Genomic DNA, 14,647 nt, shown 5'->3' on the forward strand with positions numbered 1-14,647 from the left:
TCTTACCTGTAGCATTTGAACAGGGTGTGTAGACTTTTTATTTTTTTTTATTGCTGTATGGGCTCGGTTGATTGGCTGTTGACCAGTCCAGTATGTAGAGTGACTTTTTTAAAAAAATGTGGGGGGGGGGGCTATGCATATGTTGATGTTGCCTTTCACTTTTCCCTTAAAAATCAAACTTATTTATTTTCTTTGGAACGCGAGTTCAGTCTTGGAAACAAAGTGGGGCACCCCGTTGACTCGTGCCAGACGGGGGCCATGTTCTTCCCTCGGTCTTTCCCCCTCCTGGTGGGCAGTTCCGTGTCTCAGTTTTCACTCTTCATTATAAAGGAGGAGTTTGCAGCATTGAGGCTCTTATACCTCAACTGGCAGAGAGCGTGCGTGATTCTGGATTGTCGACCGGCCTCAGATCCCAACTGGGCTTAAAAGAAGAGAAACTGACCAAAAAAGCTGGCAACATGGCGGTGACCGGATGCACGCAATGCATTAAATATATGTTATTCTTCTTTAATTTTATTTTCTGGGTAAGTTGTTTCTTATCATTTGAACATTTTCATGTTTCGGGTTACAAACTTTGACTGAAGCTGTGAGGTTTCTGGATTACATGCAGTGCATTTCCCAACTTGCGTGTGAATGTCTGGCGTAGGAGAGCGGCATCAACTGAGTGCACCAAATGTCGCTGTAACCTCACCGTTATTTTCTGCACGGTCAAGCAGCAGTGTGGGATGGCTGAGAGAGGAAGGAGAGGGGAGGATTTCAGGGCTGGGTGGGCTTCAATCCAAACATCTCACGTTAACCACGCGACCCTATCAGGAATAGAGTCATGGGGGCTACAAGGAAAGATTTTTAAAATTCCACAATTGATGCATGATTTCTCACAGATGCCTCGCTTCAGAATAAACACTTAAAAAAGAGATTGAACAGAGCTTTTGGGGGAGGGGAGAGCTGTGTTGCCTTTGAACCTTCCTCAAGCTCAGGAAATACACAGGCACCACTTTTTTTTTCCTTTTTTTTTTACATCAATTTCTATATGTAACTTGTCAGCATCACATAATACTTCCTGAAATTATGCTCACATTTGCTTCCCAAATACCCGGAATTGACCAGCTGTGAATTTCCACTTGCTTTTTCTCGCCACTTATCTTTTTTTAGATGAACGACATATCCTGGACACGCCACACCAGAGCGTTTCCTGTGTTGGTTTTTGCCCTGCTTGTCATTGTGAAAAACTGCCATTTTTCATGTCGAGGATTTGGCTTCCTGTCTCTTGGAGAACAATGCCGTGCAGTCATGGCACTAAATGTGTGGATGACTTTGTATAAACAAGAATATAAGGACAATTTTGTACAATCACAGCCTGTGGTCTGCATTCCAACGGAGGGGAGATAATGTAGAAGTTTTTTTTTTTTTGTTGAGGCCATGGACGGTGCTATAGGTCACTGTCATGTCAGGATATCCTCTCATCACTTTTCAAGTTCCCTTAACCTATTAAGGCCTAAAGCGCCTGGCAAACCATGCCTCTAAAACATAAGGGTGACGTTTGAGTCACTTCCTGAAAACCTGAAGTTTTCCTGGAAATTCAACAATATTTTAAAAAAATTATTGATATCTCAGCTACTTACATTTCAGCGCTTACACCTGTGGCGTTCACACAAACATATGTTTATTACTATAAACCTTCAATATATATATATTTTTTTAAATCAACAAACAAATGTCGCATCTGCGGGTAAATAACTGAAAATATATTTACCTTCAACACTGGAGCGTACTTGTAATAACCTCGGGGGATCGGGATAATTATTCGTCGTCCATTCCGTTACAAAGCCGTCAAAATCTTCACCATCCTCATTGTCTACAAACATATTTCTTAACACTATGTCACTGTCGACTCGTTAAACTCATTCGAATTCCTCACGCGCCGTCGTCAATCGCGTCTTTTATTTCATAACTCCCGCGAATCTGCGTCAACCATAAACGCTCGAATAAAATTCCTGGACATGCTACGAGGCACACGTCACCCTCTCGTGTATATTCTGGTGCATTTAATCGGCTAATAGACCAAGAATTGGTCAAAACAAAACAAAATGACATATCCACTCTCCCAGTGTATACACGCACAAATGTTAGCAGAAAGTTTTCAACACCAATTTAATCTTAACATGTAACTTCCATAAAGTTTGGATTTCTCCTTGCAAGACTAGAATAACTATGACATAATGATGACGGTTTATCCCTCCTTTCATTGCAGCTGGCTGGAGGAGTGATTTTAGGAGTGGCCCTGTGGCTCCGTCATGACAGTCAAACAAGCAACCTCCTCATTCTTCAGTTTGAAGGCCAGCAGGCACCAGGCACCTTCTATATCAGTGAGTCAAGTGCTTTCTCACAACAACCAATCACGGCTCGCCTGTTTTCAGAGTTCGGTCATGTGATGTTCACAAACTGCACCGCGATTGGTCGTTACCTGAGCCTTGAGCAACGTTGATTTTCTTTTCAGTGGACAGCACGTGGCAAAATGGCCGCCCCATTGGATGGATAACCATTTTATTTATATTCATATTTTACAAACACAATATTAATCAGAATGTTGTGTTTAGTGTGGCTGCATAGAACATTTTTAAGAAATGTTGCCACCATTATTGGTTTTGTGGGGGAAACAAAGTAGTTAGTTACTTAACACGTTTTATATCAAATAATCTGTCCTAAATAGATTAAACAAATTTTTTATTATTATGATCGAAAAAATGTTTATTGTTGTGATTTTAGTTTGCTGTGGTGTTGTCGCCAGCAACTTGGTTACCTTATTTGGTTACATGAGATTTCGTCATATTGAGGACAGTTTCTAATACTGTATTTTTGCCCCCCTTTGCAAAACATTACGTCCTGTTTTCCAAAAGATTCGTATTCTTATAGTGATAAAAAAAAAAAAAAAGTGTTTTCAACATTGTTTTCCAAAAAACTGATGTTTGCAAATGTCTTATTTTGATTAAACACAGAAGATAATCAGTCTTCTTTCATTAAGGACTACAAAAATCAGTGAAAAATTACTGTTGATATGCTGAAATCAGAGGATTTGGACAATTCTGAATTAAAAAATGGCTCCAAACCATTACTCGGTTATTAAAAATAGCTGTCGATTAGTTTGATATTCAATTACTTGTCGATTAATCGATTAATTTTGACAGCTCTATTGCCATCTTTCATTTCCAAAACCTGTTCGAATGGCCAAAATTTGCATTTTATTTTTATCGACACGCTGAAAAATGCACCCCTCCAAATGTACTTTCACAATTCTTGAAAATGTAAATAAAAATAGGTGGATGGAAACCATTATTCAACTGAGTTTGATCCTGGATTTGAATGTGTATACCGAATGAAGTGATCGTTGAGTAGGCGTCCATCTCCAGAGCGATGCTTAAATATTTAATAGTAGGAAGGGAAACAATGGCTGGAGGAGAATGTTAAATGGAGCCTTGGCACATATCCTTATTAAATCAACTGTATTTTATTTTCTAAATGTAGTCAACCCTTGCAAGTTGCTCCGCCATGACTTACAGACATCTCGTCTCCCGTTAGGAAGGACATTTTGAAGAACACCCAAATAAAGGCTTACTTTCATATGGAGGCACAAATGTCAACTTGTATTTGACCTCTAAGAAAAGACCAGGAAACGGGACCCGCGTCAATCCGCAGCGTGACATTTTTACCCGGCTGTCAGTCTGACACTCCGAAGGTGATGCATTCAATCTTACAGCCCCGAGTCCATTAAAAAAAGAAAAAGAAAAATGGCTCTCATGCTCCATCCAGAGAGGCCATATGTTGTCAACAGATGTTGCGGCTGGTGTGGGCACTGAGTAACGAGCGTGTGAGCACGGTGCGAAAATAAAGCCATCACGTGTGTTCACCCGCTCTGAAGTTTCTGAGTGTTATTCAGTTTCTTCTACAAAATCTTAACTGAATACCAGAATCAGGAATGTGCCCCTCAGGTTGCCTCAGCGCTTTAGCCACTGGCGTCCATCATTTTCCTCCTAGTTCCTTCAGTCACCCGCAAGCTGGCCCCAAAACATGCGAAACATGATACGATTTAAACATTTTCCTCATGTTGCCTTGTTGTGGCGGTGAACTGCTGTGAACCCATTCATTTCAATTTGGCCTTGCCATGTTCTCCCATACTTCCCTCCTCACTAAGTATAAGGAAGCATCACAAACTCGGGCTTTTTATAGACGAAAGGTCCACTAGTGATTTTGGAGAGGCCCACCCAAGCGAGATCAAGGGAATGTTGCTTTCTTTCGCCCGCCCTTAAACATACGCCCCGGCATAATTCAAATAACCTTGGACATCTGCACATTAACCCTCAAATTAGAGTTTAGCCTGGATGTTTTTAGCACGCTGGCGCAGCAACCTGGTGTTTATGTAAGGCTCAAAATACATATTGTCCAAACTCTGAGGCAGTGCTCGAGCGCAGTTGCTGCTGGCACAGCGCTCGACTGACAATCTTCTCAGACTTGTTTCAGAATGGAGGAAGGGAAGGTCAGTGAAACAAATTACAATTTTGAGACGCACCTCTTAATTGGATAGTCTTGAGGGTATGCGAGACCCCCTGAATCTTTGTTACATGTTTTCCGGATTAGTCTAAACACAGAATTCTGATTAATATTGAATATGTGGAATAAAAATTAGGCAGATTATCCCGTCTGTTTCATCCATCTAATGAGGCGGCCATTTTGTCTCATCAAGTCTAGTTTAATGCTTTTTAATTGTGTTTTTAATGCAACTTAAAACAAATTTATTAATCAATTATTTTCCCTTTAAAATGTTAGCATCGAATAAAAACGAAGTTTCCGACGCTGTGAAAGTACCCTGAATGCACCATTTTGCTTGCGTACCATTAGCAACTAGCAAGTGTGTAGGTTAAGTTATCCTGTTGTCGCTAAGCGACCTTGAAGCAAATTACACCCCAGTTGGGGTTAACTGTAAAACTAAACACACGACGGTTAGAATTACATCCAGTGTATATTTAAATACAAAACATGCTTTGCTTTTAAAACCTCGCTAACCTCGCGCTAATGCTTCAAGCGAAGGGAGGATCCCATTCAAATGCTAACAGAAAGTTAGCATCGACGTCGGGAGTGTTTTTCCTTCAAATAATTAATATTCACACACAAGTGCTGTGGTAACACATATCTACAGGTAAGATAACACTACGCAAAGGCACAAATTCTTCCCAATGTGTGAAAAATGAGTTATTTTAATAGAATTCAATCGAGTCCAGGCCAGTAACTTTCTTCTGTACTCACTTTAAGTGTGTACACCGTGAATGCACGGCACCACACTGCCCCCAAGAGGCCAAAACGCACAGGAACAGTCAGTATTTGTTCTTACTGTTTTTTCAGTTGCTATTTTAGTTTATTCTATTCTTATTTCACTTTCTTGTTTTATTTTGTCATTGTCCTTACAAGTTATGTTTAAAGTTGATATTTCAAGAATTCAAATACTTTCTATACTCAAAATTCAAGGATGCAAACATCCAAGGAGATATTTTTAAATAATCGGCAGATTAATCGGTAATCAGTATTTTTTTCTGACAAAAATAGGTATTGGCGTCGGCCTAAAAAAATGATTATCTACACATGCACACACATGCATACTTATATGCATATACTGTTTATACATTAGGGCCGTTAATTATAATCTTTCATCGTAATTAATTGCATGATTTCCATAGTTAACTTGCAACTATTCGCAAATTATATCTGTTCTAAATGCACAATATTTGTTTAAATTTAATTAAAATTAGGGTTTTCAACCATTCATACAGTAATTTTAGAGTAATCCATAGTGTTATTTGAAGCTAAAAAGATTTACTAAACTGTTAAAAGGAGCGTAAAACATTGAGTTATGCATTTGTGTTGAGGTAACTTTCTGCCACTAGGTGCATTAGTGTTTCATGTTGGACATTGGTGATAGGAACAGTACACTTTTCTTTTCAAATGCAGAGCAGTTGCTTTTTGGAACATGAAGAAACTCGTGGACTCCAGGCCATTTTGTTACTAGTCACTAGTTCCCACAAATAGTGTAAATATATTTTTACACAACACAATGGGTTTCCTTATAATTCATCATCTTACCAAGACACATACAATTAATTGCTTCCAACTTTGGGGATGTATGAAAAAAAATGTGGAGGGGGGTACGAGCCACTTAAGTAGGCTATATACTGTTCTCTTTCTTACCGCCCGATGTGCTTTTATTAGTTCCAATATATCTTTTAACTGCAATGTACTAAACCAAGCAGGTAATAAATAGTCAACATGATCTGGAATAAAACTTCACAGCTGAAATAAAATTTTAGTAGGCACTGCCTCGTTGATCATCGGAATCGTCCCGATTATTTTTCGGGGTCAGGTTCACGTGGCACCCAGTAGCTAGGCGGAGTTCGTCGGGCTAAGTCATAAGAGCAGGCCAATGCAAATAAATAAATAAATGGCATAGACTAAGGAAATTACTGTAACTGCTGTTATGGTACTTGTGTCCCAGTACACAAAGCAAGGCCACATATTCTACTTTCGAAAAAATCTCATCACCACCAAACAAAAATTCTACAAAAGGTAGTGATTAAGTAATTGTAGCACTCTCAACTATATGTGCTCAGCCACTTTCACTCTGTCTCAGTCCTGAAGGCTCATTTACAGTATGTCCCCTTTTAATGATTAATCCTTATCATAGATCAACAAGCACTCACTAAAACTGGGACCAATGTGAAAGACGGCTGGGACTGAGTTTGCAACCTTTTTTTTTGTAAATAGTGGCTAAGAAGAGAAGAAGAGAGACATCCAATTGGGGCTTTTAGCGGCGGTTCGACCCCCCTGCCTCCCCCTCCCCTATAGAGATTACACAGAGAGACAAGAAATAAATGAACCTTCCCCGGTGCCGTCTCAATGGCCTTCAAACCTCAAAGGGTGTTGTCATAGTAATGGAAGGCAGTGGAAATAATGACTGCTTTTGCCACATTGCTGGGTTACCAAGCCTGGTAGCTGGGCTCGCTCGAAAAAAAAAATAAAAATAAGCAGGGTCCTGAAAGAGGAGGGGGGTATAGCAGCAAGGCTGATGGAGATATATGGACGCTTTTCGCAGAGAGTCCGAATCTGTCCGTCTCCTTTTCGAGCACCGTCAGGCTGCATTAGTGTGGCCGCTGTTTTCCGAATCAGACTGCTCTCAAAGCATCTGCCTGAAAGGATTTCATTCTTCCTGCGACGTTTCAGTGGAGAGGGAAAGATGAAGGGCAAAAGGCCTTGGAATTGCTGCGTTTGAAAGTACGCTGACACGCTGTTGAATGTGCGGAACACTTTTTAGCTTAATCTTGCTTTTACCTGATGAATTCTGATGTGGTGTCAATGCATATGTATGAGATCGTTTTATTCCTGTTCCTGATGTAGGCTTACTTATAATGTGCAAAGAAGCGGGCATCCGACTATTAAACGCACTGTGTTGCAAGAATTTTAGCTTTTGTTCCATTTTCAACTTTGTATTATTATCATTATTGTTGTTATTGTTATTGCAGAAAAATTGCACAGTGTGTAAATGTGCTTTTTATTTGTATTTTGTATTTTTTAAAGCTTTTGCAACAAATTATTATTTCAGTAATTTCTTTGATGAATCAGATTTAAAAACAATGTTCATATTCCTATCTCCTGACTTTAAAAAAGAAGAAGAAGAAAAAAAAGCATTTTTTCAAATCGACAGTGCCCAAAAATACATTAATTATGATCCAGTTACTGGTTACTGGCTATATAACGTTATTTTTCAAATTAAAAGTTTGTTTTTAATTATTATTATTTTGGTTAAAAACAAAGATAATCAGTCTAATGTCATGGAGGACTACAGAAATCAGAAAATCTTTACTGTTGAGCTGAAATGTTGAGCATTTGGGCACATTTAAATGAAAAATGTTTTAATGCGTTTATCTTGGTGGTTGGTGCGCACGTCTCCTGCGTGGGATGGATAATGCCGGGGGGTGAGAGGTCAGAGGGGTTTATTACACGTGTGTGTCTGAAAGGCACTTCCCGGCCTGAGGCTCCGCCCCTTCTCCCCACACAGGATCTGGGAGCTGTTTATCTCCAGGATGTCAATAATGTCGTGTCACCCTTCAGGGAGCGCGAGAGACATCCAGGAAGTCCATTACCGAACAGTGTATGGATCAATGAACAAGGAACATACAGTGCACGCGCTCCGTTGTCTTTGCCGCCTCCTGGTGGCGGTGGCCAGCATAACTTCTTCGCCTCATGTATTATTTCACGTTTGTGTTTTTTGGCAGGTGTGTACATACTAATAGCTGTAGGCGCTGTGATGATGCTGGTGGGCTTTCTCGGCTGTTACGGTGCCATCCAAGAATCTCAGTGCTTGTTGGGAACGGTGAGAAATTTTGACTTTAGAACACAAATGACACAAAACGTCTTGGGAACTGGAATTACATTCAAACTCTTTTCTGCAGTTCTTCTTCTTTTTGGTCATCCTCTTCGCCTGTGAAGTGGCTGCAGCCATCTGGGGTTTCATGAACAGAGACACCGTGAGGACATTTGCAACAGTCGCTCAGTGATTCTGATTGACATTAACGACAAGCTGTCCACAGATCTCCAAAGAATTGATCAACTTCTACGACTCGGCATACATCAAGGCTGTGGACGTCTCGGGCTCCCCCAGTAAAGACGCCGCCATCAAGGTGCTGGATGTTTTTCACACCACGGTAAGTAAGCATGTACAAAATACAACTTTTGTACTAAATGAAACTATGCAGGTGTACCTAATTTTGTGGCCGGTTAGACTACATTTGTGATTTGTGTCTTTGGCTCCATCCAGCTCGACTGTTGCGGTAAAGGAGACGACACGGCGCTCTTCAAACAAGTCGTCGGCACTTTATGTCCCAGAAAGTCTCCAGATGATTTTCTCAGGTCTCAGGTAGTGAAGGTTTCCTTATTTATTCATGCATTTTCCATTCCATTGTTTATGCATAGCCAAATTGATCTTTAATCATGTCACAGCCCTTTTCTGTATTATGTATTTTGAATACTGTAGACTGTCTCAGTTCTGTTAGTATTAATTGACACTAAGGACGCACACATACCGATATTACTCAAAATCCACATGATAATTTCATGAAGTACATACGGTACTTTTGCTAGTTAAATGAACTTATTTCTTCTTATAACCAAGGTTATTTTAGTTAACGAAAACGAACAAAAAAAACTAAAACTAAAATTCAAAAACGAAATAAAATAAACGAAAATGCGTTTTAAAAAACAAAAACTAACTGAAACTACATTTTATGTTTACAAAACTAACTAAAACGAACTATAATTATAACGAAAATGTCCTTTGTTTTAGTCTTTGGTAATTAATTTAATACATGAGCCTTTGGGGATGATTTTTAATGGGATTTTAAATAGATTATTTCCCAACTATTAACCGGAATAAGGACGTTTGAAAGTGTGTCACACAGAAGTGACGCCATCTAGCGGCAGCCAATAGAAAAACACCTTCAGATGACGTCACTCTATTTGCCTGCTTGACGTTTGGCTCCAATGGCTCTGCTCGCCAGCTTTTTCATTTAACTCAGCCAAAATGAATGTTTTTGTTTTTTTTCATTTTACCATGGTGTTTATTAAATATTGCACACAAGTAATACATTAAAAAACAAACAAAAAAAACCACAAACTAACTAAAACTAAACTAAAATTAAGCATTTTTTAAAAAATAACTAAAACTAATAAAAACAGAACCACTCTGAAAACTGATTAAAATTAACTACATTTAAAAAACTAAACAAAATCAAAACCCTGGTTATAACTCAATTGCGTTATTTTGGGTGTAATTCCACATTAATGTGCTCAACAATTAACTACTGTTATGTTTTATGTACATTTGAAAGAACAAGAGTGAAAACAGAAAGTATTTCAAGATCAGCCTCGTTTTTGCTGAAGAGAATACAGAGAGATTCTATTCAACATCTCATTCCTCTCCCATCCTGCATTTTATGCCTACAGCAAGCAATGGTTCATTTTATGATGTACAGTGGAGCCCCGCACACTGCAGATTCGTAGATTAACAAACAATGTTTACAATATATATATTTTTTATTCTGTTGTTTGTTTTTTAAGTAAAATGTAAAAACTGTCAAAACGAAACGTGTCACTCATCACCTGCGATTTACTTCCAAACAGAGCTGTCACGACAAACTGATCGAGCTCTTTTCCGAGAAGCTTTATCTGATTGGCCTCGCCGCCCTGGTGGTGGCCGTCATCATGGTGAGCTGGGTGCCCCCGCCCGTCTCACTTGCATACAAGAATAATGTGAGTCAAAGTCGATTTTTTTCTTTCCTTCCCTTGTAGATCTTTGAGATGATCTTCACCATGGTGCTCTGCTGCGGGATCCATAACGCTCCGGCGTACTGAACCCACACGGCGATGAGCTCCGTAACTCTTTGGCTGTTTTTTATGCAGTCGCTCATTTCTCCTTTTAGTAGAACACAGCATGGTGAATATTTTTGCTTTTATTTTATTTTATACTAAAAAATACATTTCGGATGTTGTCTATTTATCATAGGGCATAACCATAACTTCCTATATCTATACAGTGTATATACAGTATGCTGTGGAATAGTTTGTTGTTTTGTTTGGATGTATAAATTGTACATATGCACGTCTTATGTTCATAACAGGACAAGTCATGTTTGATTGTGACATCTCCGTGTTGCAGACTTACTATCTTATTATCACACCGCAGTGTGTTTAATAAACAATCTTCGTGCTGTATCATCTGTGCAGATTATTTTGTCTTCTGCAGCATTGTGGGTAAGTGGTTGGTGCGAATATTAAGATGTCAAGCAATTACTGTAGCACTGAAAAAAACTGAAAAGCAGTGGCATTGGTTAAGGCATTACTGGAAGTTGATTGAGTGACTGTAATGCCTTACGTCACCAGAAGGAGGCAGACTAATCAACATTTCATCTCTGAACAATTCGTACCGCACACTCCACACAACATCCAAAACCCACTTGACTTGTATTTCTGGCACAGACACGCCCAGTGCACGGTTCTCGTCACTGAAACTCGCTGATGATGTCACGGGCTCGAATCCCGCCAGTTTGGATTGCTGCAATGGAGCCCGTGAGTGGTTAAGATATTTTTTTAGTTCTTTGTGATGCACAGGTGGTGATCAACTGGTTGACTGAAGCTTGCGGTTGTGAATGGGAATGTTAACATGTCATTTATATTAGTGAAGAAAGGCCTACATAGAGAGACACGTTAAGGCAAAACTGGACTTTTTAATTGCTTGTACTAAAATTGTTGGGGCTCCCTCGAAATCAAGTGTAAAAGAAGCCATAAACAAGTAAATCTTTTGGGATCTGTCGCTGAAAATGTGTGTTGGTGAGCTGTTCTGTACTTTGTCCACACTGTTACATAACCATATGTAAATTAGCCCTTATTTGCATAATAAACACACCCAGTTTCCCTGCCCATGGCATGATCAGCAAGGCTGGATCAAGAGCCACTTTCAAGCAGAGGCTGGACTACTGTACTACTTTTGTCCTGGATGCGAAAAGTTCACTTTTCTCAAGTCCATTTTTTGTTCTTCATTTATCTAATGGATGGATTAAAAAAAAATAAAACTCTATGTCAATCCCCCCCAAAAAATGATTTGAGACATTTTGTATTTCACTGTAGCGAATTCTGTTTAACTCCTTTTCATTTCGTTTTAATTTAATTTAATTTTCTTTCTTTTTCCCCCTTCCAATTTCAGTTATTTCGTGACCTACAATAACCTGACTCAATACAACAGGGGGCGCAACGTAACACATTGTGTAGCCGGTAAAGTTGGGCCTTCAAAATAAAAGCATATGAATAAAATAATATTGTTACCCCGCATGATTTATTTTATTTTATGTGTTGATATAGGCTATACTACAAGCTACTAACTACTACTAGTACTACTACTAGAGGCAACAAATGATTATACCACAAACAGTATAGCATCGTTACAACTTAGCAAAGACTTCTGGTTAAATGTTGTTTGAGGTTACCAGCAAGCCTCCCTGGTACTTTTAATGAGAGCAATGGAGTGTGACGTTCCCGTGGCACGATGCAGCCATTGTGTGCGACCAACCGCAAAGTGTGCGAGAGCAGCTCAAACAATGACAAACTTTTTGGGCCTGATAAACTTGAACATGTTTGACGGTCATCTGATCTCGATTAGGCAGCGATGACGCATAGTTTACTTTATTGTTCTGTTATGTAGTTAAGTTTCACTTTATCTCAAAACGTTGTTGAAGTTAACCTAATGTTTCCCATTATTGATCATCACAGATCAGATTATAGATACAAATTGTTTAACGAGCCATATAGTACACACACATTTACTGTAGTTACCAAAGTGGCCAGGAGAGGTCGCCGTTGCAACTACTCCAAAGCTACGTACACAGTACAGTACATTCATTTAACTGTACCGTTTAGTTCTTATGAAAAGAATTCTTGAAAAAAAGAAAATAAAAAGTTTTATTCAATATGAACCAGATGTTTACATTGTCGGTGTCAGATATTTTCGCTAAATCCCTACATCCAGCTGTTGTAACGGGATATTTGCCAATATCTTCCTGACTGTTTGGATCATTCCATCAAAAAGACAATTTTATTGTGGACGCTGTTAATCATAATAACGTTCTTCCGGAGAATTATCTGGCAGAGGGATGAGAGAGGATTACTGTACTAGCACCTTATTATTTGCAGAGCAGTTGCCTGGCGACGGTTGCAGATATCAGGTTGTTTCTGGCATGTGCCAACAAAAATTCTCCCACATTAACCCGAGATCCCCTCCTTAAAAACAACTTTGAAGAAGAGGCCTCTGGCAAATTATCTGGAGCTCGCTTTAGAAATGATTACATTGATTTCATGGTGTTATGTATGAAAGGTTTCAATTTTTACCAAAACATTTTTTTTAGGTTAATTACACATTACAAAAACCTGGTTGCCCATTTGACTACATTTGTTTACTTGAAATTGTATTAGTAGGGAAGTGTGTCTAAATGTAAGCGGCCTTAAATATACAATAGTCAGGTTTCCATCCAAATGTTTCAACATTTTTATGCGAATTTTGTGAAAATGCGCAAAACGGACATGCGACTTATGCCCGTTTCCCTCCGCTCTTCTTTTGCGAATATGCGTCACGAGATGACGTTGTAGTGGCGGAACTTTGGTACAATGGGGAGTTCCAGGTGGGAATGTTGGTTTTGACGGACTGAACAGAAGTAGTTTGTCTTGCTGGCTTCCCTCCAGCATGTAAGTGAAGTGTGTCTTTACATTGAGAGCTGATGTTAACTCATTCATGGCCTTACGGCTATAGACATAGATATAAAATGTGTGATTAATTGTGAGTTAACTAGTAAAGTCATGCAATTAATTATGATTAAAAAATTTAATCGCCTGACATCCCAAATTCTTAATTATTCTTTTTTTTTTTTTTACTTCATTCACTGCCATTGACGGCTATAGACGTAAAAAATTCATTTGAACTATTTCTATTAGTTTAACATTTTTCCCCACTTTTGTTGAAAATAGTATGAAAACCTAGAATGTTTTTATTGTATTATAACAGATATACGTTTTTTGATTAATCCTGAGGAAACTAGTGAAGTCATGCGATTAATTACGATTAAAAATTGTAATCGCCTGACGCCCCTAATTTTTAATAATCTTTTCTTTAAAAAAAAAATAATGATAAAAAATAATAATAATTACAATTATTATTATTATTTTTTTTTTTTAAAGAAAAGATTTTCCTTTTTTTCAGTTTATCTTTCGCAATTCTTAAAAATTTCAATAAAAATAGGTGGATGGAAACCCACCTAATAATAACAGCGTTTTCACTCATGGTGGCAGCACTTCATACAGTAGTGTTTATTTGGTGCATAAACATTCCCAAACACAAATCCAGGTCATCAACAACTTAACTGAAATGTGGATTTTGGCCTGTTTTACTGCCTCTTCTCCTCTCCTCTCTCTGTCAATAGACAGACAAACAGATCGATCTAAAAGCAGTGCCTGGTGCAGACAGTTTTGCCCTCAGGTATGAGACAGCTTGCAAAACAAGCTTATCACTCTCACTCGCCAATCGCGCTCTCGTATCAACCCCAAACACACCCTGACTTGAGTGAGTAATTGTGACGAGAATTCCTGTCGGAACGGGACAAAAAACAGCTGTAAACTTTCAGTTTTAGTCATCCATTTACAAATGGAAATAATAGCAGAGTGCGAAAAAGACTATAAATAAAACTACGGTATTCAGCAGGGAAGAGTCCGAATCCCACCTGACTTCTGGTGAAGACTTCCCACGTCTTGTAGGGAAGCGTCACATTCATTTTCTCACTTCTCCTTTCTGTCACTGTAGACTCCCCTGCGCTGTTTCGCTAACACACCCTGCTGCGCTGTCAGCGGCTCCTGGTTGACTCATCTTTTTGTTTGGGGCCCGTCTTGTATTTACACGCAGACAGAATTGACACATTTTCAGGGCGGTGACAGTTCACACACACACTCAACAATTCCTACTTTGCAACAAAATCGTAACATATCTGACCACCTGCTTGGAAGAAGGAAGGTG

At 39.0% G+C, this 14,647-nt stretch overlaps 1 protein-coding gene across 1 annotated transcript; it reads left to right on the forward strand.

Annotated features, from left to right (window-relative positions):
* Nucleotides 1-286: 286 nt before the first annotated feature.
* Nucleotides 287-10,809, forward strand: LOC144053332 (CD81 antigen-like). The gene is made up of 8 exons (XM_077567692.1): nt 287-524; nt 2,252-2,366; nt 8,316-8,413; nt 8,493-8,567; nt 8,631-8,744; nt 8,858-8,956; nt 10,219-10,302; nt 10,387-10,809. The coding sequence occupies exons 1-8, from the start codon at nt 459-461 to the stop codon at nt 10,447-10,449; spliced, it is 714 nt and encodes a 237-aa protein (XP_077423818.1). The 5' UTR covers nt 287-458; the 3' UTR covers nt 10,450-10,809.
* The last annotated feature ends 3,838 nt before the right edge of the window (nt 10,810-14,647 follow it).

Source organism: Vanacampus margaritifer, chromosome 6 (assembly GCF_051991255.1).
Source record: "Vanacampus margaritifer isolate UIUO_Vmar chromosome 6, RoL_Vmar_1.0, whole genome shotgun sequence".
Taxonomy (NCBI): domain Eukaryota; kingdom Metazoa; phylum Chordata; class Actinopteri; order Syngnathiformes; family Syngnathidae; genus Vanacampus; species Vanacampus margaritifer.

Excerpts from the sequence above, each read along its gene's own strand:
- LOC144053332 (XM_077567692.1), top strand. The coding sequence starts at position 459 with ATGGCGGTGACCGGATGCACGCAATGCATTAAATATATGTTATTCTTC. Across the intron at positions 8,568-8,630 it reads GTTTCATGAACAGAGACACC|ATCTCCAAAGAATTGATCAA; the intron begins GTGAGGACATTT and ends AGCTGTCCACAG. Across the intron at positions 8,745-8,857 it reads TGGATGTTTTTCACACCACG|CTCGACTGTTGCGGTAAAGG; the intron begins GTAAGTAAGCAT and ends GGCTCCATCCAG.